The sequence below is a fragment of the Odocoileus virginianus genome, chromosome 2, assembly GCF_023699985.2.
Source record: "Odocoileus virginianus isolate 20LAN1187 ecotype Illinois chromosome 2, Ovbor_1.2, whole genome shotgun sequence".
Classification (NCBI taxonomy): domain Eukaryota; kingdom Metazoa; phylum Chordata; class Mammalia; order Artiodactyla; family Cervidae; genus Odocoileus; species Odocoileus virginianus.
In genome coordinates, this window is record NC_069675.1 from 97,954,184 (window position 1) to 97,976,074 (window position 21,891).

At 54.9% G+C, this 21,891-nt stretch overlaps 1 protein-coding gene across 7 annotated transcripts in view; it reads right to left on the reverse strand.

Moving 5' to 3' along the window:
* Window positions 1-21,891, reverse strand: part of AK8 (adenylate kinase 8) — a 133,706-nt gene that overhangs the window by 52,627 nt on the left and 59,188 nt on the right. For all 7 annotated transcript variants that reach the window (XM_070455009.1, XM_020910978.2, XM_020910977.2 and 4 more), the window contains 2 exons: window positions 21,701-21,790; window positions 75-216 (listed from right to left, as the gene is read on the reverse strand). In XM_070455009.1, the coding sequence (XP_070311110.1) occupies window positions 75-216; window positions 21,701-21,790 (232 nt within the window). The remainder of the gene's footprint in view (window positions 1-74; window positions 217-21,700; window positions 21,791-21,891) is intronic.

Below are 21,891 nucleotides of genomic sequence, written 5' to 3' on the forward strand. Positions count from 1 at the left end.
ACGGCCCGCTGTCGCAGGGGCCTGGAGAGGCAGCAGAGACCCGCCCGGGAGCGCGCGGGAAGCGGGCTGCTGACCTGTTGGGCTTGTAGCCCAGGCTGTCCATCACGTGCGCCTGGTCCAGATCTCGCGGGAAGCCGTGCAGCACCCACCCTCTCTCGACGCAGTCTTGCTGGTCCAGGCGCTGCTTCAGCACCTTCATGACGATGTTGTCAGGGACTGCGGAGAAAGGAGGACAGCTGGTCACTCTTTGGACCCAGCAGGAAGGTGAGGGCGTATCCGAGGTCGTTGCCCACCGGCTTCCTAACTTCATCTGACCGGGGTTTGAACTGGTGAAGAGGTGGGTTTAGGTGGCCGAGGATGTGGGTGCCTGTTTCTCGGGGCGCGCCTCGGTCCCACCAATGAGGGGAACGTATCTGTGCGGGGAGGGAATGCACTGGGTGACCTTAATGTTGAGTTTCCCTGACTTTGACAGAATAGACGCCCATGGGTAGCCAGGACAGCTCCCAACTCTCCAGTGATGTGCGGGCACCCTTCTCCCCACCCTGCCCCCCCGGATCCAGCTTTTGCTGCAAAAGACTTTTCACGGAAGCCCCAGTGGAAGGCTTAGTTTTCCTCCAGTGGAGCAGTAGTCATGCCCCCAAGGCTATCTGCCAATTTACGATGCACATGCAAACCCACCCCTTTCTTCTCCCCTTCCCCTGATTCTCCCCTCCTTGCTGTTTAGAATCAAATCTCTCTCAAGAATCACAGCATTAGTTATAACTGGTGACTGAAATCAAGTCTCGTGGAGAAGGAGATGTTAAGAAGTCTCTTGTTTACATTACTGCAATTGACATTTTCCTGAAATTTATACCTTTCTTCCCAGACTCATTAAATGGCCTGTGTTGCTAATGTACTGCGTTCTAGCAATTTGCACTGCATTTCCTGCGCTTTGCACTCATTTTTCCAGAGATACTTGGTAAATATTACCGTTGTTTGCTATAAATGTGGGCCTGATGACGGGCAGGTTTTCCGAGCGGCAGTGACAGAGTGGTTGGCGGCTTCTGTGGAGATGCTTGGTTTCCCTCCGACTGGCCATCCGGGGGTCAGCCCAGGGGCCCTAATACACACGACTGGAACCTTCCCAAAGGCCCCCTAGGCTGACAGCCGGGTGAGAGATCCAGAAAAAATCACTACCAGCTGCTCTCCTCTGTGGCCGGGACACACCGAGTGACCACCATGCTTCCCAAGAACCATAAACCTCCATCTAAACCTCCTCCAATCAGGATTTCCCTGATTTTGTTTTCACATCTTTCAGCCTTCCTTCTCCAGTCTGAAGGAAAGAGCAGGAAAGGGATTTTGCTCTAATGAAACGATCTGGCCGAGACAGGTCAGTGAGGAGTTGGTGCAGCTAATCCCATCCCTTCCCTGCTGAAACCTGCCGTCGCTGCCCAGTGCTCTTTGCTATGGTCAACGGGGCCCTGCAGGGTCCATGGCCTGCCTCCCCTGGGTGAATCTCCCCCCAGCTCTCCACCTCCCCTTGAAAGTGCTGGGCCCTCCAGCCAAGCCTCCTTCCCCCACACCTTGCCTGGGGCCAGGCCCCCCAGGAGTGCCTGCTCCCAGGACGGTCCATAGGTGGGTTAGCATCTGTGCTTCTTCCCCTCCGCTTGCCGCCCTGTTCTTAATGCTCCAGCTGATGCTCTGAGGAGTGCTGCCTCTCACGAGGACAGACGACCACGCCCACCTCGCTTGTCCATAATTAACACAGTGTCTGGCACGCAGGATGTGGTGGAAAAATCGACCAGAGCGCTCCGTCTGCAAAGCTTCACTGCAACAAAGATGTTAAAAACCAACTTGACCGGACTCTGGGGAGCTCAGAATTAGAGTGGGAGCTGGGGCACCCACGATTCTGGGGTCTGGTCTCAGGCCTGCCCTTGGGTGCCAGCCAACCTCCGCTGGTCCTGCGGGCTCTCCCAGTCCCAGTCTCCTCATCCACCGAGAGGATGCCGGGCTCCGGCCCCAGGGGATCAACACCGCACGGCGTCCCAGGCGCGTGCGAGGCACTCAGAGGCACTTGTGCCCTTCGGTTCGGGAGATGTAGGTCAGGAGACAAGGTTCCGTGAACCCTCGCGTGTTCCCCCTGGGGCCAAGGTGTTCTAAGCTCGCCCCTGGGATACAGGATGGCTGACTTCAAGCAAGCCTGGGCAGGTAAAGATGGAGAGATTTAGGGAACCCCGTCCTGAGTCCTCTGTTCTTATCCCAGGGGTAGGAAACCTACTGCTTGACCCCTCACTCCCCAGGAGCTGTGTGTATTCAGGGCAGGGGCGGGGAGGGCAGAGGGGCAGCTGTCATGGCTTCGGGGGTCCCCTCCCCCAGCTCCGCACTGCACTCTCTACACACACACTGCACACTGGCTCCCACCAGTGACCCCTGTGACAAGTCAGGGTGCGGGGAACCACCACTAAGACCACTGTGTGAATAAGGAACAGAACTTTTCTCTGATTCAGAAACCTCAGGTTATCAGGAGAAATAAATACAGGTTAAAGACAATGAGGGTCACGAATCTGCTATACAGCCTTCCAGTCCAGGCCTACCCCTAAATATTTACAGAGATTCTCACAGAAATTGAAACCCATCCAGAAATAAGCCTTTCCCAGTGTCTGTCCAGTGGAGTGTAATGTAGCATTTGAGCTATGCCTGGGCCCGGGCTCTGACACCGCCACCCACAGCAAACAGGAAGCCCAGGGCCCTGCTCTCCTGGAGTCCACATTCCAGCCGGCGAGACAGACAATGCACAGATAAATAAATAACCATTTCAGAGAGTCACAAATACTGGGAAGAAAGCAAACCAAGTGGTGGGATGATGCTGGTTTGACTAGATCCAGGATGGTCTCTGAGGTCACAACTGGCTGAGATCTGGACCATGAGTTCAGATCTCCTCATGGAGATCTGGGGAGGATGTTCGGGGTGGAGCTGATGGCAAGGGCAAAGGCCCTGAGGCTGGAACAACCTCAGCACGTTCAAGGGGTGGAGAAAAGGTCAGTGTGGCTGGAACAGAGGGACTCTGGGAAGCACGGCTGGGGAGGTCCTGCCGGGTCATCTGGAAGGAAGTGGATCTGCCCACTCCCAGGCCATCTGGGGAAGGACTGGCCACAGGCCTTCAATGCACATTTACTGAAAGAACACACAAGGGCTGATCTCAGGATCCTGAGCTAGAACACCCAGGAACGTGCGCTTCACCACGTTTGCACAAGGATGGCCCATTCCGTGGGATCAGCCAGTGGAGTCCCCATCTGGGGTCCAGGCTCCAAGGAGGTGGTTAGGAGATAGCACTCTACCTCCTGTGAAGTCTGCTGAGTGCCCAAGAATTGATGCTGTCAAACTGTGGTGCTGGAGACAACTCTTGAGAGTCCCTTGGACAGCAAGGTGATCAAACCAGTCAATCCTAAAGGAAATCAACCCTGAATATTCACTAGAAGGACTGATGCTGAAGTTGAAGCTCCAATACTTTGGCCACCTGATGTGAAGAGCTGACTCGTTGGAAAAGACCTTGATGATGGGAAGGACTGAAGGCAGGAGGAGAAGGGGGTGACACAGGATGAGGTGATCAGATGCAACCATCCAACTCAATGGACATGAATCTGAGCAAACTCTGGGAGACGTGAAGGACAGGGGATCCTGGCGAGCTGCAGTCTACGGGATCGCAGAGAGTCAGCCATGACTCAGCAATGGAACAACAATACAAAGTCTGCAAAGAGCTCAGGCTGGGGACCCCCAAGTGCTGTGAACAGCTCCAGTTTTTCAAAGTTCTAAATGGAAACCAAATCAAAAAAAGAATTCCTTGCTGGTCCAGTGGTTAGGACTTGGTGCTTTCATTGCGGTGGTCCAGATTCAATCCCTGGTCAGGGAACTAAGTCCCTGCAAGTTGCACGGCATGACCAAAATAAACAAATAAAAGGAAAGTAAGCCATCTTTTGATGACCCCACAAGCACAGTGCCCTCAAGTCCTTGGGCACTTGGAGTGGCTGAGGGATGCTTCCATCGACGCCCCATCAGAGAGGCCGGCCGAGGTACAACGAGCTCCGTGCATCCCTCTCCAGACTCGTCCCCATCAGCCCTGAGACTAAAGGGGCAGGATCTTCACCGACAGACAGGGAAGGTGAGTGGGCTGAGCTCTAAGGTGGGACGGGAGGGCAGGAAGGTTAATAAGTGTTGCTGCCTTTATGAGAGTTCCTTAAAATAAAACCCAGGAAACTCAGCTCTTGGCTCCCCTTGGCTCCTTTCTTGGAGCAAATGTGAGCAGAGAGCGCTGCGGTCCAGCTGAGGGATCTCCCTGACCGTCAGAATCCTCCTCTATGACACCTGCCTCACCGGCTGTTATGGGGCTTGGAGACAACTCATGGGGTCTGCCAGACCCATCAAGGTCTTCTGAAGGGAGGTGCCGGTATAAATTTAATTCCTTCAGAAAGTTTACCCAGAGTCCCATCGGGTGGCTGTGATGAAGCCACTGGTAAGCACGGGGCCCCTCAAATTACAAACAGCATCATTTGAGCGTGAGTCTGGCTTCAGGAGAGGGCTGTGGGTCTGAGACAGGCTTGTCCTTGGGGGAGGGTCCACTGGGTAATTCGTTTGCTGACCAGTGATGCCCTGGGCCCCAGGAAGGCCTCTGCTGATGAGGGTGAGGATTGCACTGGGCCAGTAATTTTCTTCACTAATCAGTGCTGTTGGAGACCAAGCTGCAGTTAGGGGCGGACGGCTAAGCACTGAGCTTCGGAGGCAACAGAGGCCGCTCGCTGCTCGGAGGCTCAGAGAGGGAGAGGCCCGGAAGGCTATACCATTGACCACCCTCATCTCAAAGCTGAGAAACCAAGGCCCCAAAAGGTTGTGAGTTAAGTGACCTGTGCAAGCCAGTTGCTCAGCTGGGGAGAAATCGGACTCAAGGTCAAGAAGTCTGGCCAGACAGAAGCACAAAGAGACTTCTTGGTTTAGGGTTGTTTTTTTTTTTTTTCCCCTTGTTAAGTTGGCAACGATTTCTAGAGGGAATTTCCCAACTGGCATCAAAAGTTAAAATGTACATAAGTTGTGGCCCAGCAATCATATTCCAAAGAGTTTACATCGAAGAGACAACCGCAGAGAGGACAGAAGACATGCACATGGAGATGTCCATTTCAGTGCTGTTTATAATAGGGATGACGGAAACTATTTCAAGTGTCCACCAGTACAGGACAGATTACATAAAGGACGAGGCATCTACGCAGGGTAGGTCGCTCAGTCGTGTCCGACTCTTTGCGACCCCGTGGACTGTAGCCTACCAGGCTCCTCCGTCCATGGGATTCTCCAGGCAAGAATACTGGAGTGGGTTGCCATTTCCTTCTCCACAGGATCTTCCCGACCCAGGGATCGAACCGAGGTCTCCCACATTGCAGGCAGACGCTTTCTGAGCCACCAGGGAAGTCCCAAGTGTGCTATTAGGAAACCGTTAAAAAATCATCTATGTTGACTTGGAAAGAGGCCTCTGACAGAATATCAAATGGGGAGAAAAAGCAAGTAAACGATGTGGGTAATATGATCTGGTGGTTTAGTTGCTAAGTCCGACTCTTGCAACCCCATGGACTGTAGCCCGCCAGGCTCCTCTGTCCATGGCAAGAATACTGGAGTGGGTGCCATTTCCTTCTCCAGGGGATCTTCCAGACCCAGGGATCGAATCCGGATCTCCTGCACTGCAGGTAGATTGCTGACCAACTGAGCTACCAGGGAAGCCACTGAAGTATATATTGACCTAAATATACACACTCAACGTGTACACACATGTACACACAACACACACACACAGGGGAGAGAGGAGGGGCCACACTGATGCCCCAAGAGTGATGGCCGGTCCCTTGGGGGCTCAGGGACCTGGAGTCGAGAGAGACGATAACACGAGTCGACACATCCCAGCCGGAGAGCCGAAGGACCCGGGAGGTGTGACAGTGAGGGCTTCGGAGGAGGGCAAGGTCTCATCGCCCCCGAGGATGGGGAAGAAGGCGGCTGCTCACAGAGACTCCAGCTTCCAGCCAATACCAAAACGAGCCCCTCTCCGCAGACTCTCCAAGAGTGCTTCTCCTGAGAGGGGCTTCCCACGACTGTGGATCAGTCATCATCGGTGGAGCATTTGTTTAATGCCTATACCCTCATCCCCCACTGGAGAAAGCAGGGACCCCTGGCAAGTCAGGCTCATTGCTACCCCCGCGCCAGGTACACACGCCAGGCACTCGGGAGGTGCTTAGTAAACACTCTTTGAATGAACGAATGAATGAATGAATGACAGCCTAGACCATCTCCTGAAACCAGGCCTGTTCTCCCAAACACCAAGTCAGGTCTTGTGGCAATGGGTTCTCCCAGAGTCCCTTTCATCCACTCCACGACGGACTTGTGAACTAAACAGGTAGTCAAGGGAATACGTCTTGACTTTGGGAATTAGTTTCAAAATAATCCTATGTGGGGAGGGGCTCTTGCAGATGCAAGATCCATTGCACCGTTGATCCAGAACACACAGGTTCCCTGCACTGGTGATGGGTCCCCTCGGGCTCCTTATTCTATTCTCTCTGCTTTCCAAACATGTTTAACGGCTTCCATTACCAAAGTGGGTTTTTTGTCTAAAGGAAACGATTTAAAGGCCTAAAAGAGATTGAAACGACCACTGTGAGACACTGTTGCAGAGGGTCAAAGGATGAATCTCCCTGTCCTCACGCCCCAGAAGTGGCTCTCACTTTGGGGTGACCTAAGGGCTGGATGGAGCCCTTGCCTGCTGTTACTCGGGGCCCAGGAGCCTGGCATCATGGTACCCGCCCAGACCTGCCCTCCCTGGGCGATCCTGGGGAAGCTGCTTAGAGCACACACCAGGACGCTGCCCTCCACGTGTCTCGGTCAAGGTTGAACATCAGTAACTGGGGCTCCTGGGACCTGGGAGACAGAGGCTGCGGGACCACGGAAGTTCACTGGTCCCCTCGAGGCACAGACAGCTCTGGGCATCACCGGGGGCCGTCTCCCAGGGATGGGCTGTGCTCCCCCGTTGGAGGCTGGGAAACACTGCTGGCCGCTAAAACAAATGACAGGCCCCCCCCCCCCCCCAGACGTGTCCTTGCCTGTGAGAGGCCCTCCCAGTGACGGCGGCTCAGGCCCAGCGGTGAAGGGTGAGGCAGGAAGGCCTGCCTTCAGCGCACCTCCAAGGCCCACCTCTGTGTCTCCTGCATCAGGTTCTGCTCTGTGCCTTTGGCTGCCGCCTTTCCCCGCTGCCCCCGCCACTGGAGGCCATCACCTCACTCCTCCAGCCCTGCACGGTCTGACCGGCCAGCTCAGCAAAAATGCACAACAGAGCTCGCCCGCGGTGTTCTGCTGGAAGTTGAAATTCTCCTTGATAATGCTGTCCACTGCCCTTCATCCTCCTCTCGGAGAGAGATTTCCAGCGTGGCCTCGAGTCTCTCCCCATTGAGTCAGGTGCCTCAGGCTTGATTTCTGGGCTTGACAGCTAACATCTTACCCTGCCTATAAGCTACTGCCAAGGGCTACTTCTCCGAAACGTCCTGTCAACCCTAAATTTAGCAAAGTGCGAGATATGAATATCCCATTATTTCATAAAGGCCACATCACATGCTTTCAGGTGTTATTTTCTTCTTTTTCTGAAAATCTTCCATGAGAGATAACCGTCCTCACATTGACCTCGAGGTTATTAAAATCTCAATCCGCTTGTTCCCTGCCAGCCAGGTATACTTGACACAAGGGTGGACGGGGAGTCGTGGTCACAAGTGAAAGGCTTTCAGGCCCCAGGGGGACCCACCAGGCCCCCCACCAACCCCGCCCAGGACACCTGGCCCATCCTGGTCTTGAAGGGGAGGCGTGTTCAAGCTCCCTCCTGCCTATCAGTCCCCTGGCTCATGCAGAAGGAAGGGCCCCGTGAGTCAGGCCACCGTGAGGTGACCGGAAGGGACTAGACTTCCTGGGCAGAAAGCCTGCATCTTCAGAGTCCAGCTCGGAGAGCCGGTGGCGTTCACTAGGGAAGGCCCTGAGAGCTCCAGGCCAGCTCATGGAAGTCTAGTGGAAGCCAGAGCCAAGGCAGAGGGGACTCGCTGGGAACCCTCCCCCGGACCCTTCCTGCCGCATCTCGCGCCTCGCTGCCGCCTGTGGTCCAAGCCTCCGCATCCCTATGAGCATCCTTGACCAGGGCTCGGCTTGGGGAGGCAGGGACCCCAGGGCACCAGGCTGCTGGTGCCGGCCCCAAAAGGCTGGGATGGACAGTGGAAAAAAGGAAGCAGCTCCCTCAGCCGGCTCTTCAAGGTAAAGAATTCCCAAGGTTGAATGGTGTGCCCAGGATTCACCATTTAACTCTCCTGCCACCCCAGGGCAGATCAGAAAAGGCCGAGGACCTCACACGCACACCCTACACCCTCCTGACACGCTACGCACACCCAGGCAATCACCTATGACACCTGCACGCATCCCTGCAGGACACGCACATGACGTACCAGCTACACACCGACCCACACCCAGACAGGCTACACCCGCATGCACAACACTCACTACACCCCACACCCTCTGCGCACAACACGGCACACACACTGCCCCCTCCCCGCCCCCACACACAGAGCCTGCAGCGCCTTTCCTTCAAGGCCCCATTTAAAATCAAGTGAAAGGGACACTCAGCCTCTGTCGGAGTTCACGGGGGGCTCAGCACTTTCTACCCCCCCCCCCCCCACATCCCAGCACAGCTCCCGGGCCCCGCCCCCTCCTGGCCGGCCAAGGGGGGGCGTCTTGGAAAGGAAGCCCGGCTGCTGCCGAGGAGAAAAAATACTGCTTGTGTTTTGGTTTTCTATTTCCATCTCATGCACACTGATGCTTGAAGGAAACGGGGCTCCCGCTCCCCCCACGTCTGCCTCTTCCCCAGACTGCTGGGGGCTTGGCTCAGGCTGTGGAGTGGGCTCTTCCCGGCCCCGGCTTACTAAGCATTATAGTCCAGCGAAAGCTAAACGCCACCATTTCTGGGAGCCCAGCACTCTCGGGATAGTGCGGATTGCTGGCAGCTGGGGCCTGCAAGGCCTCCCCGCCTCCGCAGCCGGAAATCGCGGGGCCTGGGGCCAGAGGGGGGCCTTCAGTGATACTCTTTGTTTATTATTTACTGCCACCTGCTGGTCAACCATGGATCCTGCGCCCCAAGTGAGCACTTAAAAGGATAAACGCAACATTTCTGAAACCAGTACAGGACCAGAGGAGAAGAAAGTGGGTTATTCGACTTGGTTGCACTCCACCACTCTTCAGGGGTGGGGTGCAAGCCCCCTTGGAGAACTTGTTTCCTTCGTAAACTCAAGTCACTTGCCCTGACAAACGCCACTTCTGGCCAGCAGTGTTTCCCAGGCACAAGATGGAACAGATGTCTTCTAAGGCTTCTTTAGATTCCAAAAATCTATTTCCTCACATCTCGAGTACTCAACAACAATATTTAAATTGTCAGACAATGGTGCCAGCAGATAACAATTAAAAAAATAATAATTTACAAGTTTTCCCACAAACTGTAAAGGTGGGACAGGGTGTATAGAGAAGGGAACCCTCCTGCATTGTTGGTGGGAATGTAAACTTGTGCACCCACTATGGAGAACAGTATGGAGGCTCCTTTAGAAACTAAAAATAGAGCTACCGATGACCCTGCAATCCCATTCCTGGGCATACATCCCGAGAAAGACGTGATCTGAAAGGATATATGCGTTCATTGCAGCACTATTCACAATAGCCAAGACGTGGAAGCAACCTGAATGTCCACTGACAGAGCAATGGATAAAGATGTGGTACACACACAATGGAATATTACTCAGCCATTAAAAAGAATGAAATGATGCCATTTGCAACAATGGATGGACAGAGATTATCATGAGTGACGTAAGTCTGACAGAGGAGAACTATCATATGACATCCTTTAAATGTGGAATCTAAAAAGAAACAAGACAAATCAACTTAAAAACCAGAACAAGACTCACAGACTTAGAGAATGAACTTATCTGTTGTCAGGGGGAAAGCTGGGGAAAGGTATAGCTAGGGAGTTTGGAATGGACATGTACACACTGCTACATTTAAAATGGATAACCAACAAGGACCTACTCTATAGCACAGGGAACCCTATTGAATGTGATGTGGCAGCCTAGATGGAAGGGGAATTTGGGGGAGAATGGATGCACATACATGCATGGCTGAGTCCCTTTGCTGTTCACCTGAAACTGTCACAACCTTGTTAATCGGCTATACTGCAGTACAAAATAAAAAGGCTTTAAAAAAATAAAATAATTCACAAGCTTTATTTCCTCCCAGAATCAGCAAATGGATTTCAACTGGAAGTTTTCTTCCTATGGTTGCCAACAATTTTTTTTAACACTGGCTTTTTTTTCCAAGCCCAGAAAAGCACGTTAGGGCTGGGGCCCTTGCCAGCTTCGAGGCTGCTCGGCCTCTGGTGAGCAGCTGCTTGTTTCCATCACTTTCTGTCACTCCCCTCTCTGCCACGTCTACTGGGGCCAAAGCAAAGATAAGACGTGAGGGGCCAGCACCGCTGAACCCTCTGCAGCGGAGGGGCAACTCCAACCGTGAGCCCTGAGCTTATCTCACTAATGAGGTTCTAGATGAGGAAAAAAAAAGACCATTTAAAAGCAGGCATTCTTCTATGGGCCACAACTGCTAAAACCCGCATCCTAGAGCCTGTGCCCTGCAACGCGAGTAGCCAACGCTCAACAACAGGAGACATGTCTGCACGCGGCAACCAACACCCAGGGCCGCCCAAAATAAATAATTAAAAAGCAGCCATTCTCTGAATGAATGGGGCTCCACTTAGCAAATTCAGAAGACTTTTAATAAAAATGCTCACAGAGACACACTGTGTCTGACAGTGTGGTCATTAGTCATTCCTATCTTAACACCCACTTTTACACCTTTCCATGGAAGATGAGACAGGCCGGCAATCCAGATGTGGACTGGACTGTGGGAAAGTGCAGTGTTAACACCAACTGCACGCCACGGGTCAAAGAGTTCCCAGAACACTATTTTCCTTCCATCTTAATGCAGTTGGGGCTCAGAACCAGTTATATCCCCCACATCTCAGGGGCAGCGGGAAGGCTGGTGCTCACGTGATCCGTGAGGAGAAAGTCAGCAACTCCTGGGAAACCAGGCAACAGTCATGTGTTTCTGGGTGGAAAAGATGCGTTGACACATTGATTTGACAAGCACGCACGCTATAGCGCTGACTCGGCTCTGCTGTGAGCTTGGTTTTTTTTCTAATACAAGTATTGACTCCTGCAATCTTCATAACAAACCCATTTTACAGATGAGGAAATGCAGGCCTAGAGAGAGGAAGTAATCTGCCCCAGGCCACATACAAATGGGTCGGGGAGCCCAGAATTAAACCCAGGCCATTGGGCTGTGGGGTTGCCTGCCCCATCTCTGCACTCTGCCCCCTTTACAGGGGAAGAAGCAGCGTGAATTCTGCCCTCCTCTCTGCATTTCGTTTGCAGCATGCCCCGGATGGGTCACCTTACCTCTCAGCTGGGGCTTCTTCCTCTTAAAAGGGAACTGGACTCAGTTCTCTGAGCTCCCAGCAAGCTGCTAGGTGGCAGGTCTGCAGCCAGGCCACCCCCAGCTTTGAGGACCCATGAGGCGGTCTGTGTTCAGCCTCAGTCAGTCACCGGATGCAGCCACTCCCGAACGGAACCAGAATGCAAGACTTTCCTACGGAGGCAGATCAGAGGTGGCCCTCCCACCCCCGGGCTCCCCTGCTGGCTCAGACAGTAAAGATTCTGCCTACAGTGTAGGAGACCTGGGTTCGATCCCTGGGTCAAGAAGATCCCCTGGAGAAGGGAAACAGCTACCCACTCCAGTATTCTTGCCTGGAGAATCCCGTGGACAGAGGAGCCTGGTGGGTCTATAGTCCATGGGATTGCAAAGAGTCAGACATGACTGAGACTTTCACATTCCTACAGCTGAGAGGTGGGCTTGAGCCCCCCAACCCTTGAATCTCGGCCGATCTTGACTCAGTTAATGGACAGAATGACTGGAAGCTCATTCTGGGACTTCGGAGGTGGGTCAGAAGAAGCCTTAGTGCTTACCCCATCCTCCGCCCTCCACCCCCGACCCCATCCACAACGGCTGCTCTTGGCCTCCTTGGGATGTTGCTGTCGGGGAAGCTAGGATCACACCAGGGGGCTGACCAATGCAAGAAAGCCCAAGCTACCATGAGGTGACGCTATACCGAGGGGAGGCCTGAGCACCTCACTGCAGGAACCAGGCGTGGGGACGAAGGGTCCTGCCCCAGCAGATGCAGCGGGGAGAAGAGGCAAGAAGCCTGGTCCACACCAGGACCAAGAACCACACGTAGGGCCCCAGATGGATGATCCAGCCCAGTTGCCTCCAGTCATTAGAGCCGTGCCAAGTAAGGCCCAAGTCAGACAGTGGTGTCGAGCCCTCCTGCCCTGCCCTGCCTGAAATCCTGACCCAGGACATCAGGAGCAGAACGAAACAGCCGTCCTTCTACGCCATCACGTTGTAGGGCGGCTCCAATAGACAGCGGGGCCCCAGAGGCGGAACGGACTAGGCTTCGGCCAGTTCCTGGTGACCATGGGTACCAGGTGCCCAAAGCTGGCATCAGTCACAGGAAGAGAATAAGCTATCAAAGAAGTCCACCTATGAAACATACATGTATGTCTGTGTTTACGACCTTGTGTAACATACACGTGTATGTTAAATACATGTACATGTAAGGTATGTGAAAACATACATGACCTTGCTACTACTACCGTGACTTCTACTATCATTATGAGAATGACAACTACTATAACTATTAATGATGATAACAGTATCTGATAAGTGGCCTGTTGGGTGCCGTAAAGTGTGAAAGTGACAGTCGCACCCCTGGGTCCGACTCTTGGCGACCCTTTGTAGCCCGCCAGGCTCCTCCATCCATGGGATTCTCCAGGCAAGAATACTGGACTGAGTTGCCATTTCCTCCTCCAGGGGATCTTCCCGACCCAGGGATCGAACCCAGGTTTCCCGCATCACAGGCGCTTCCTTCACCCTCTGAGCCACCAGGCGAGCCGCAGCTGTGTGGCACGCGTGGTGCTGAACGTTTCACAGACACACTTTCACGCAGACACCTAATAAACCGTGACTGTGGTGCTGTGGAAAGCTCACACTGCAGATGAGGAAATGGCAGTCCTGAGAGGCTGCGTGACTTGCCCGAGGTCACCCCAAGGTCACGCAGTGGCAGAACCTGAACTGGAACAGAGTGGTGAGTCCACAGCCCAAACCTGCAGCTTAACCCTCCACTCTCTGGGAGGGAACACTTCGGGCCATCTCTCTGGAAACCCCTCAGGCCGCTTGCTGCCTGCCACCTGCCGCCTGCCGGCACCTGTTTTCCCTCTGTTCCTTGAGACGAATGGGGTCTCACCAGTGTAGAAATGCAGGCAGCGGGACAAAGCGTCTGGGCCCCCGCCGCCATAGGGCGGGCCCGCCTGGCACTGCTACACCATGCCGTCCCGGGACAGCGGCTGTGCCCTCATCGGCTCATTCATTCATGGGTTCGCTCACAGACGTTCGCTGAGCTCCTACTATGAGCCACGCTGGCGATGGGTACTGGGGAGCAGACGGAGCCCAAGTGGAAACACACAGTGAGAGGTGCTGGGAGGGGTCCCAGAGGAGGTCTATCTCACCTCCCTGTAACCCGACCATGCCCAGGGGGAGAAGGGCTGTGAGATGGGAGCTCTAGTGCTCAGGGTCACAGATGGGAGAAATCGAGGTCTGGATGCCCCGGGGAAGGGCAGGGGAAGGGCACGGTCTGTGTGCAGGCACGCTCAGTAGCTCAGTCGTGCCTGACTCTTTGTGACCCCAGGGACTGTAGCCCACCCAGCTCTTCTGTCCCTGGGAACCCAGGCAAGGACACTGGAGTGGGTGTAACTCTACACGCTCCCTCCCCTCTGTGTCCCTCCACCCCATCGCATCCCCCTACCTCTCTCTACCCTGAGCCCCCTTCTTGCTCAGCTCAGGGCAGGGTACAACAGGGCAGAGCCGCGGGGCGAGGGCCCTGTGCCCCCCTACCCGGCGATCACAGCTGTGCCAAGGCCCCCACGGGAAGTCTGTTTCAGGGACGTGGCGACTGTCCGAGGCGTAGGGGCCGCAGAAGGTCACTGAAGGCAGCCTCCCCGAGCCCCCTCGGGCCCTGCTCACAGCCCGACAGGAGAGCCAGTGTCAGCTCCCCTCTGGGGTACTCAGAGGGCAAGGGGCTTCAAGCTACACCTGCCTGGAGGGGGTGTGAGGGGGAGACTTCTGGCTGGAGGAGAAGGCGGGGGCCTTGGGGCTTGGCCTGTCGCGGGCAATTTCACAGCTGAGTGGGCCGGAAGCCACCAGGGCTGCCCGTGGAGAGGAGATGCTTCCAGAAGCCCTGGTCGGAGTGAGAAGGACACCCTGTCCCTCTGGGCTCCCCTCCGGTTTTGTGATCTCTGTGCCTGACACACGGCAAGCCCCCGATGGACACTCAGCCCAGGAAAACCATCTGCGCGGCCCCTCTGCTGACACAGCCACGGTGGCCAGGCCTCCGTCTTCCGGGGGGAGAGGCTACTTCACAGACCGGACGCACGGGTGAGCTGAGAGCACCTCGCTGCCTCAGTTTCCCTGCCACTCTGGCCACCGAACAGAAAGCTTTGCAGCCTCTTGGCCACAGACCTTTGGCTGACGCCCCAGCAGGGCATCATCTTAATAACGCAGACAGACAGTGCCACTCTCGCAGCCAAAGTCTAATTCTTAAAAACTCAAGAGCTGGACCCTCTAGGGGCACAACCCTGTTGATAAACAGCGTGCTGACCCCCTTTCTACAGCTGTCCTCATTACACGCGTCTGCCCCTCACAACGCACCCCCACTTTGAGACCCGCTGCTCTGCTGGGCCGGCTCGGCAGGAAGGCGCCTACCTAGTTTCCAGAAGAAAATCTTTGTAGCGGTCCCAGCGGAAAAGTCAAAAGTTTGACTTGAAAAAAGGAGCTACTTCAAAAGCATTGTCAAGACGGAGGTGAGGGTTCCCTTAAAAATGCATAAATTACTGGGGTGTCCGTTAATCAACCTACAGGCAGCCCAACAGGGGCAGGTCTGGGTGGGGGTGCTGAGGGGACCCGTGGGGACACATCCAGGGGAGGTGCAGCGGATAAAATACACGTTGAGTAAAAGGGTAAATTAATGTGTTTATTACTTACTGCTTGGGCTGCGTGTGTGTCTGTGTGTGCATGTGTGTGTGTGTGTGTGTGTGTGTGTGGAGAAAAATGAAAGAAAAATGTAGAGTTTTTTCAATAATAAAAAGGGAGTTGCACTGCAGGGCCCCTAAAGCTTGTGAAAAATTAAACTCGACGGATTCAAACTGTCCTATTTCCACTTCAAAAGAGAAGAGGCACTGAGCTCTTCCCAAGTTAGCTTCAAACGCCCAGCACCCCAGAAAGTTTCTTTATAAAAATAAAGGCTCCTGCTCCCCCAAGCACTGTACTGGTTACTGTACCCATGGTCTCTCTCTCTTCTAATTATACCCCTGTGAGTCCATTAATCAACTGGTAAATTATTTAGAGAGTCATGCGCTGTCTTCAGCTGGTACAAACACATCACATGCAAAGGCTTGCTGGAAACCGGCCGGGGTCCCTCGGGGTCTCCCCTCTGTGCTAAGACAGCTAGCAGCTTGCCGAGGCTGTGCTATTAAAAAAAAAAAGAAAAAAAAATAGCATGCCGCTTACCTCCTCAGATGGGAAGATTTACTTTGTCTTTCAACTCAGCCACTCTTTGCAAGGTTTTAACAAAAGAGAAAAGCTGGTGTATTGTCGAATCTTTAGTGTGCATTTAGTGAGGAGAATATTAATTCCCCCTCAAAAAAAAATAAAAAAATAAGCAGCCCTTCAGCTGAGATCTGATCTGGGCCTCCTGGGACGTGTACTCACGGAAGCCTCTCGAAAATGCTCGTAATCATGCCAGTTTGGGGCTGGTTCGGATTGTTTGTGTTCCGATGGCTGCGTTGGCTGTGGTGAGGTCTCATTACCAGAAAGGGTGCAAATTAAGAGTCTGGAGTCTCCCTCAAACCTCCCGCCTCTTCTCAGGTTCTATTAGGCCTTGAGGGACCTTCTCCAGACAGAAATATTTTGGCGATAACGGGGTTTATGGGAGCGGGCATGGGTAACACGGGGTAATGATCTGTCTTCCGCGTTATCTTTTCTACATGCCAGCACTTGCGCATTTAGGGGAAAGTTACTATGCCAATTAAAGAGCTGTTTTCTCACCTAAAAAAGTCAGTGTATGTCTGGCATGTGTGCCAAGGAATCCAGGCCTTCTTTCAGTTGAACCCCCTCCAACTGTTGGGGGGATGCTGGCAGGGCAGGGCTAGTTACAGAGGTGAAGTGAGTGAGGAGAGCCGCGTCCCCACCCCCCCCCCCAACCCTTCAACCTTGGTCAACGAGCCGGGTTGGCAGGTGCTGGGTTGGCAGCACCCAGGTGCAGGTGCTCAGTTCTCCCTTCTGATCCTGCAGACCCAGGAGGTGGGAAAAGCTGGGGTCTGACCTGAAAAGCCCACCCGGGGACACACCGTCACTGGCGGCCCCCTTACCTGACATCCCTGCACGAATGGAGCACAATGGGGACAGCTCTAGGCAAGCATCTCACACACTGAGAGCAAAGACTAAACCAGCGAGGATGAAATACACCTTTGGCTGTTTTAATATCTTGCCTAGGTCACCAATCTCCAGAGAAAACACAAGCAACGTCCAAGAATGAGAACCGTGACCAGAGCCAGGGGAGAAGGCCACCATTCTGAACCAGAGACAGCGGCGTACCACTGATTAGACCCAGCTGTCTGGAATGAGGTTATATTAACATCTACCACCAGCAGCCACAGGACCGTAATTTATGGCTGAAATTCCCAGAAGGACTAAAAATAAAGCCACGTGTGCTCAGCTGTGTCCAACTCTTTGCGACCCCACGGACTGTAGCCCGCCAGGCTCCACTGTTCATGGGATTTCCCAGGCAGGAATACTGGAGTGGGTAGCCATTTCCTTCTCCAGGGGATCTCCCAGACCTAGGGATCAAACCTGAATCTCTTATGTCTCCTGCATTGGCAGGCAGATTCTTTACCACTGTGCCACCTGGGAAGCCCCCACACTACACTCGACCTTAGCCAGAAAGCCCCTAGGGTGAGCTGCGGCCAATGAGAGAGTTAGTGTTTATATTAAGTGAAACTTGAGAAACAAGAATTTCAATGAGCAAGGACAGATGGCTGCCTTCCTTAGGAAGCTCAGGTCTCTGGGGTTAAAAACCTCACGTCCAGAAGGCCCTCTGGTAGGAATGAAGCACAGAGAAGGCTCGGGATACATCATCTGGAGATGGTGGCCACAGCGAGTCACCGATGGTTTAAGCAGAGAACTGAGTTCTAGCTGCCCCCTTGGCTAATTCTGGGCAGAAAAAAACAATGTCTGCACACATGGCCATAGTACTAAATGGCCACAGAGTCCGCCAGCACTGACCACTGAAGTTTAAATGGTTTTTTAGCAGCTGAGAAGTTATTTTCCCAAAAGCCCAGAAGGGTTTTCAGTTGTTCTGCAACCATGTGCAAGTAACAGGAGCTCCCAGGCAGGCAAGCCTGTGTGCTGGGTGGCCTGGCCCCCCAGTGTCATGAGCAGCCCCTTCTCTGTGCCCACGGGGGACATGGCTGCCTGAGGAGCACCGTGTGGGGCCCTGGGGAGTCAACTTGCTCTATTCAGCTCAGCTCCAGTCGGAATGCGTTTAGGAGGTCGGACCTATGTATCTCAAAATCCGGAGCATGAAACAAGCGTCTCCCCAACCCTCCGGCCACAGTGCAGCCGCCAAGAGCCCGGGATCAAGAGATTGGGATGAGCGAAGATGGGGCCCTGGAGTCCTGTGCGCGGTAAATGTGGGAAGAGGGGACGGCAGCGCCGTTATTAATTTTGCGGCTGATTTGAAAGGAGGAGGTGTTGGCAGCACCCGTGAGGATATAAAAGAACATAACTGAGTCTGCGGAGGTCGCGGCTGGGACATCACATCAGGAGGCCCCGTGGGGGCAGTAAGAGGAAGTGGCTCCGTGGGGGGACGATGACATCTGGGTCTACTCTCTGGGCTGCTGGCGGCGGCGACGGCTGTGAAGACGCCCCGCCATAACCACGCTCCCCGGATGGACTCGCAGCTCCGAGGCGCGTGGAGCCAGGACAGGAGTCCCAGAGAGAGACGGGCAGCAGGTGTGGCCAGGCCGGCCAGCTGCTGGGAGCACAGGGCAGAGTCGCTGGCAGAGGAGGGCCAGCCCCTGGCAGGGCAGTGCCTGCCTTCAGAGGGAATGATGGAGGGCGGTCTACTCTGGGCGGGCTGCGGGCAGGGTGTTCTGCCAGCCCCCCGGTGACCAGGCCTGTGGGTCCTTATCATACTCTCTGCCCCCTGCAGGACTTATGGAACCTTCTGGGTTTCGCCTGGGGAAACCCCGGCGGGGGTTCCCAGGGCTGCAGCTGGTCTCCCAGCTGAGATATCTGAACCACCACCAGGTTCTGAGGAGGGAAACCTGAGTCGGCCGGACGGCCCCACAGGACAGAGGGGCAGCTGAGTCTCCTTCCCCCACACGTTCTGTCAGTGGCTGAAAGTGTTCAGGGCCGCGCCCCACCGCGCGTGCGGGCTCGGGGCACCCTTCGGACCCAGGGCAGTGTGGGGAGAAGGCATGGCCCTCTGGCCAGCCTCACTCCTGCCGGGAGAGCAGAGTCACTCCTCAGGGGGCCTTGTGCCTCCGGCTGGCGGGCCCTCGCCCTCGTGTGGACGGATTCGTTTCCCACCTCAGGCCCCACTCAGGGCTCTTCCTGCGGAGGGCCTGGGCAGTCCCGTCCCCGCCACACCTCTGCCTCCCCAGGTCTGCGCTTGGTCTGGGACGTGTTAGGAAGCCCAGCTGTACCCTCAGAGCCCTGTCTCTTTCTCCTCCCGTCTGTCTCCTCCCGGATCAGAACTCAGGGGCAATGTGGTCGATCACCGTTTGCCCAAGTCTGCGCCTGAGGCGCGACGCCGGCCGCGGGCGCGCGGACGCCAAACCAGGCCGGCCGCGGGCGCGCGGACGCCAGCGCGTGAGGTGGCAACATGGCGCTTCCAGGTTCAGGCAGACTTCCCCTTGAAGCCCGACTTCAGTGGAGAATCACTTAAGTTTCCGTTTCCTGTTTCTGCTGGGCGGGCGGCGACGCGGGCGGCCAGGCCTGGGTGGTTCCCGCGTGCGTCCTCCAGCAGCCGGGCGCTCTGGTTTCCCCGGCAGCGTCTCCACAGCCCACTAATGAGCCCCTGTTAGTGGTGATGAATGTAAATGCATTCTTTGTTATCCCTGCGAGATGGGGATTAGTGAAATGACAGGACTTATTGCTTCTGTGAGGAAGATACGATGTTGGTGGTTGTTGTGTCTTTAATTCTGCCGCAAGTGGAGGAGTGTAGAGCTACCTCGTCTAAGGAAAGAGAAGGCTGCGGAGGGAAACATTAGCACAAAGCCATGAAGACCGAAGCTGCCAAGGTCTGGCTCCCTGTGCGGCAAACGGAAGTGTGCGCTGTCTCCTTGTATCCACCCAAAAAAAAAAAAAGGAAAAGTAAAAACCAAAACAACTCTGCCTCTTGACCACCAGTGGAAAGGCCCCTTGGGTCTGTGTTTAGCATGCAGAGAGAGGGTTGAAGAGGCTGACTGCGATGATGGAGGAAGGGGCCTCCGGAAGCTGGGAAAGGCCAGGAAACAGGCCGTCCCCAGAGAATTCCTCGGGAAGGAACGGAGGCCTGCCGCCGCGTGACTTTAGGACTCCTGACCTCCAGGACCGTGAGAGAAGAAATGCGTGTTCCAAAGCACTGAGTGTTTCAGCCACAATAGAAAACGAATAACTAGGCAATATCCAGAGATGCAAAGCCACGGAGGACTCGAGCGTCCGCTGCCCAGGGGCGCCAGGGCGCCTTAGTTCAGTGTCACCGGCCCCCGGGGCATACCTTCCCTCCGACCTAATCAGGGGTGTCCGCAAACCTGCCCAGTCACAGGAGGGTGCCTTACAGGATCACTGAAAGGAGTGCAGATCTGAAAACCACCTACATATTTACTCTTCACAACTTTTTATTTTGATAAAAAAAAAACCTCAAAGGTACAGAACGGTTCCAAGAAGAGGCAAGGAATTTCTGCCTCCCTTTGCCTGAGGTTTACCCCCTGTCAACACTGCCTCATCTGGTTGGTCACTGTCTTTATTTCTGAACCACGAAATGCTTTGTCAGGGAGAATTATACAAATTACCCACCCAGTCTGTGCGAGGGAATCATGCAGCAACATTTAAAATGACATAAATCTATTAACTTGTTATCTTATTCACTCATTAAGGCAACGGATGTTTTTCAGAGGGCCGATCACCCCCGTCCCCCGCCTCAACGACCGGGAAGCTGGGCTCGCAGGAGGGCGAGTGAGCTTGAGCAGGTGTCGGGCCTCCATCCCGCTGCCCCCGCAGCCCATGCATCCCAGCCTGTGCTCGTGTGAACCCGGCACCCAGGGTTTCTGTCTCCACCTCTCCACGGAGACGCCTGGGCCTCGTGGCTGCTGCGGGGTGGGGGGTGGGGGCACCCCGGGATCTCAACCAGACAGGGAAGCACCAGAGCTCGTGCTGGCTGACCCTGTTCACCAGCCGGTGACACGAACAGACTCGCCTGCTCAGATCATTATGGCTCCCTGCTCTGATCGCCGCGTCTGGGGGATCCCTCTCTGCCCGCCTCACTGGAGCGTCACCGCGGGGACCAGGACACCTTAAGGAGGGCCTGGGGGGAGCCAGGCCAGGATGTCCTCCCCAGACGGGCCCTCAGAGTGGGGGTCATGGGCGGGCAGCCTGTTCAGAAGTGGCAGGAGGAGGAAGGAGCACTGGGCAGTGAGGGTGTCCCAGCCAGCGCACGCTGACCGTCACCACAGCCCCCTCCTCCTCGGCCTTCTTCATAATAAGCGCCTGTTCATAGCAGACGTGATGACGTGCTTGTGCTCACAGCACAGAGAAGCTGCATACAGCCCTTTACACAAGCATGGCAGATGTGGGTGAGGAAAGCACGCCACCCAGGGAGGAGCCCAGACGTGAGCCAGCAGGCCTGTGGCCTGAGCACCTCGCCCTTCTCTGGGGCTCATCTGTGGACTCGCGAGACGGGAGAGAACGGGTTGGGATTGAGGACGTGCTTTCGGAGCTTAGGTCACAGAGGGGCTCTGCAAAGATGACCTGGTCCAGCCTCCCCTGAGGCCCAATGGCCAGTCAGTCCTCGGGTCTACAAGGCTGTCTGAGCCTCCTGGCTTCGGACTGCTGACCAGATCAGAATCTTGGCCCCTGGTGTTTTTTGGGACAGGAGGTGGAAAAGAGGTGGGCAGCTCTGGGCCTCTCCTGGCTCCCAGCTTTAAGTGACAGCAAGCATTCTTGAGAAACAGGGCTGCCTCACACCATGAGGGAGATGCATTACGTTCACAGACCTCGCCCCCCAGCCCCCCATCACTTGGAAGCCAGGATGACCAGCTGGGGAACAAAACCAGAGCCTTTGCCTCTCAGAAAGCCCGGCTTCCATTTCCTGGTCGTCTTTCCCAGTTGGAGCCCCCAGGTGCCCAGCAAGCCTCACACAGAACAGTCTCTCTCCAGAGCCTGGAAGGTTCTGGGAGTCACAGCCAGCATGGCCTACCTGCTGTCTCCTTCTCGAAAAAGGGCTGGATCATCTCGCCGTATTTGGACTTGTCCGCCACAGCTTCTTTGAGCAGTTGCCCACAGCAGACTAGAGAGGAACAGAAAGAAGCCCGTTAAATTTTAAATAGAAGGAAGAATGAGAAGAAAAAAAAAAACAAAAACCAAAAACCCAGTGCTGCCTGCTGGGGG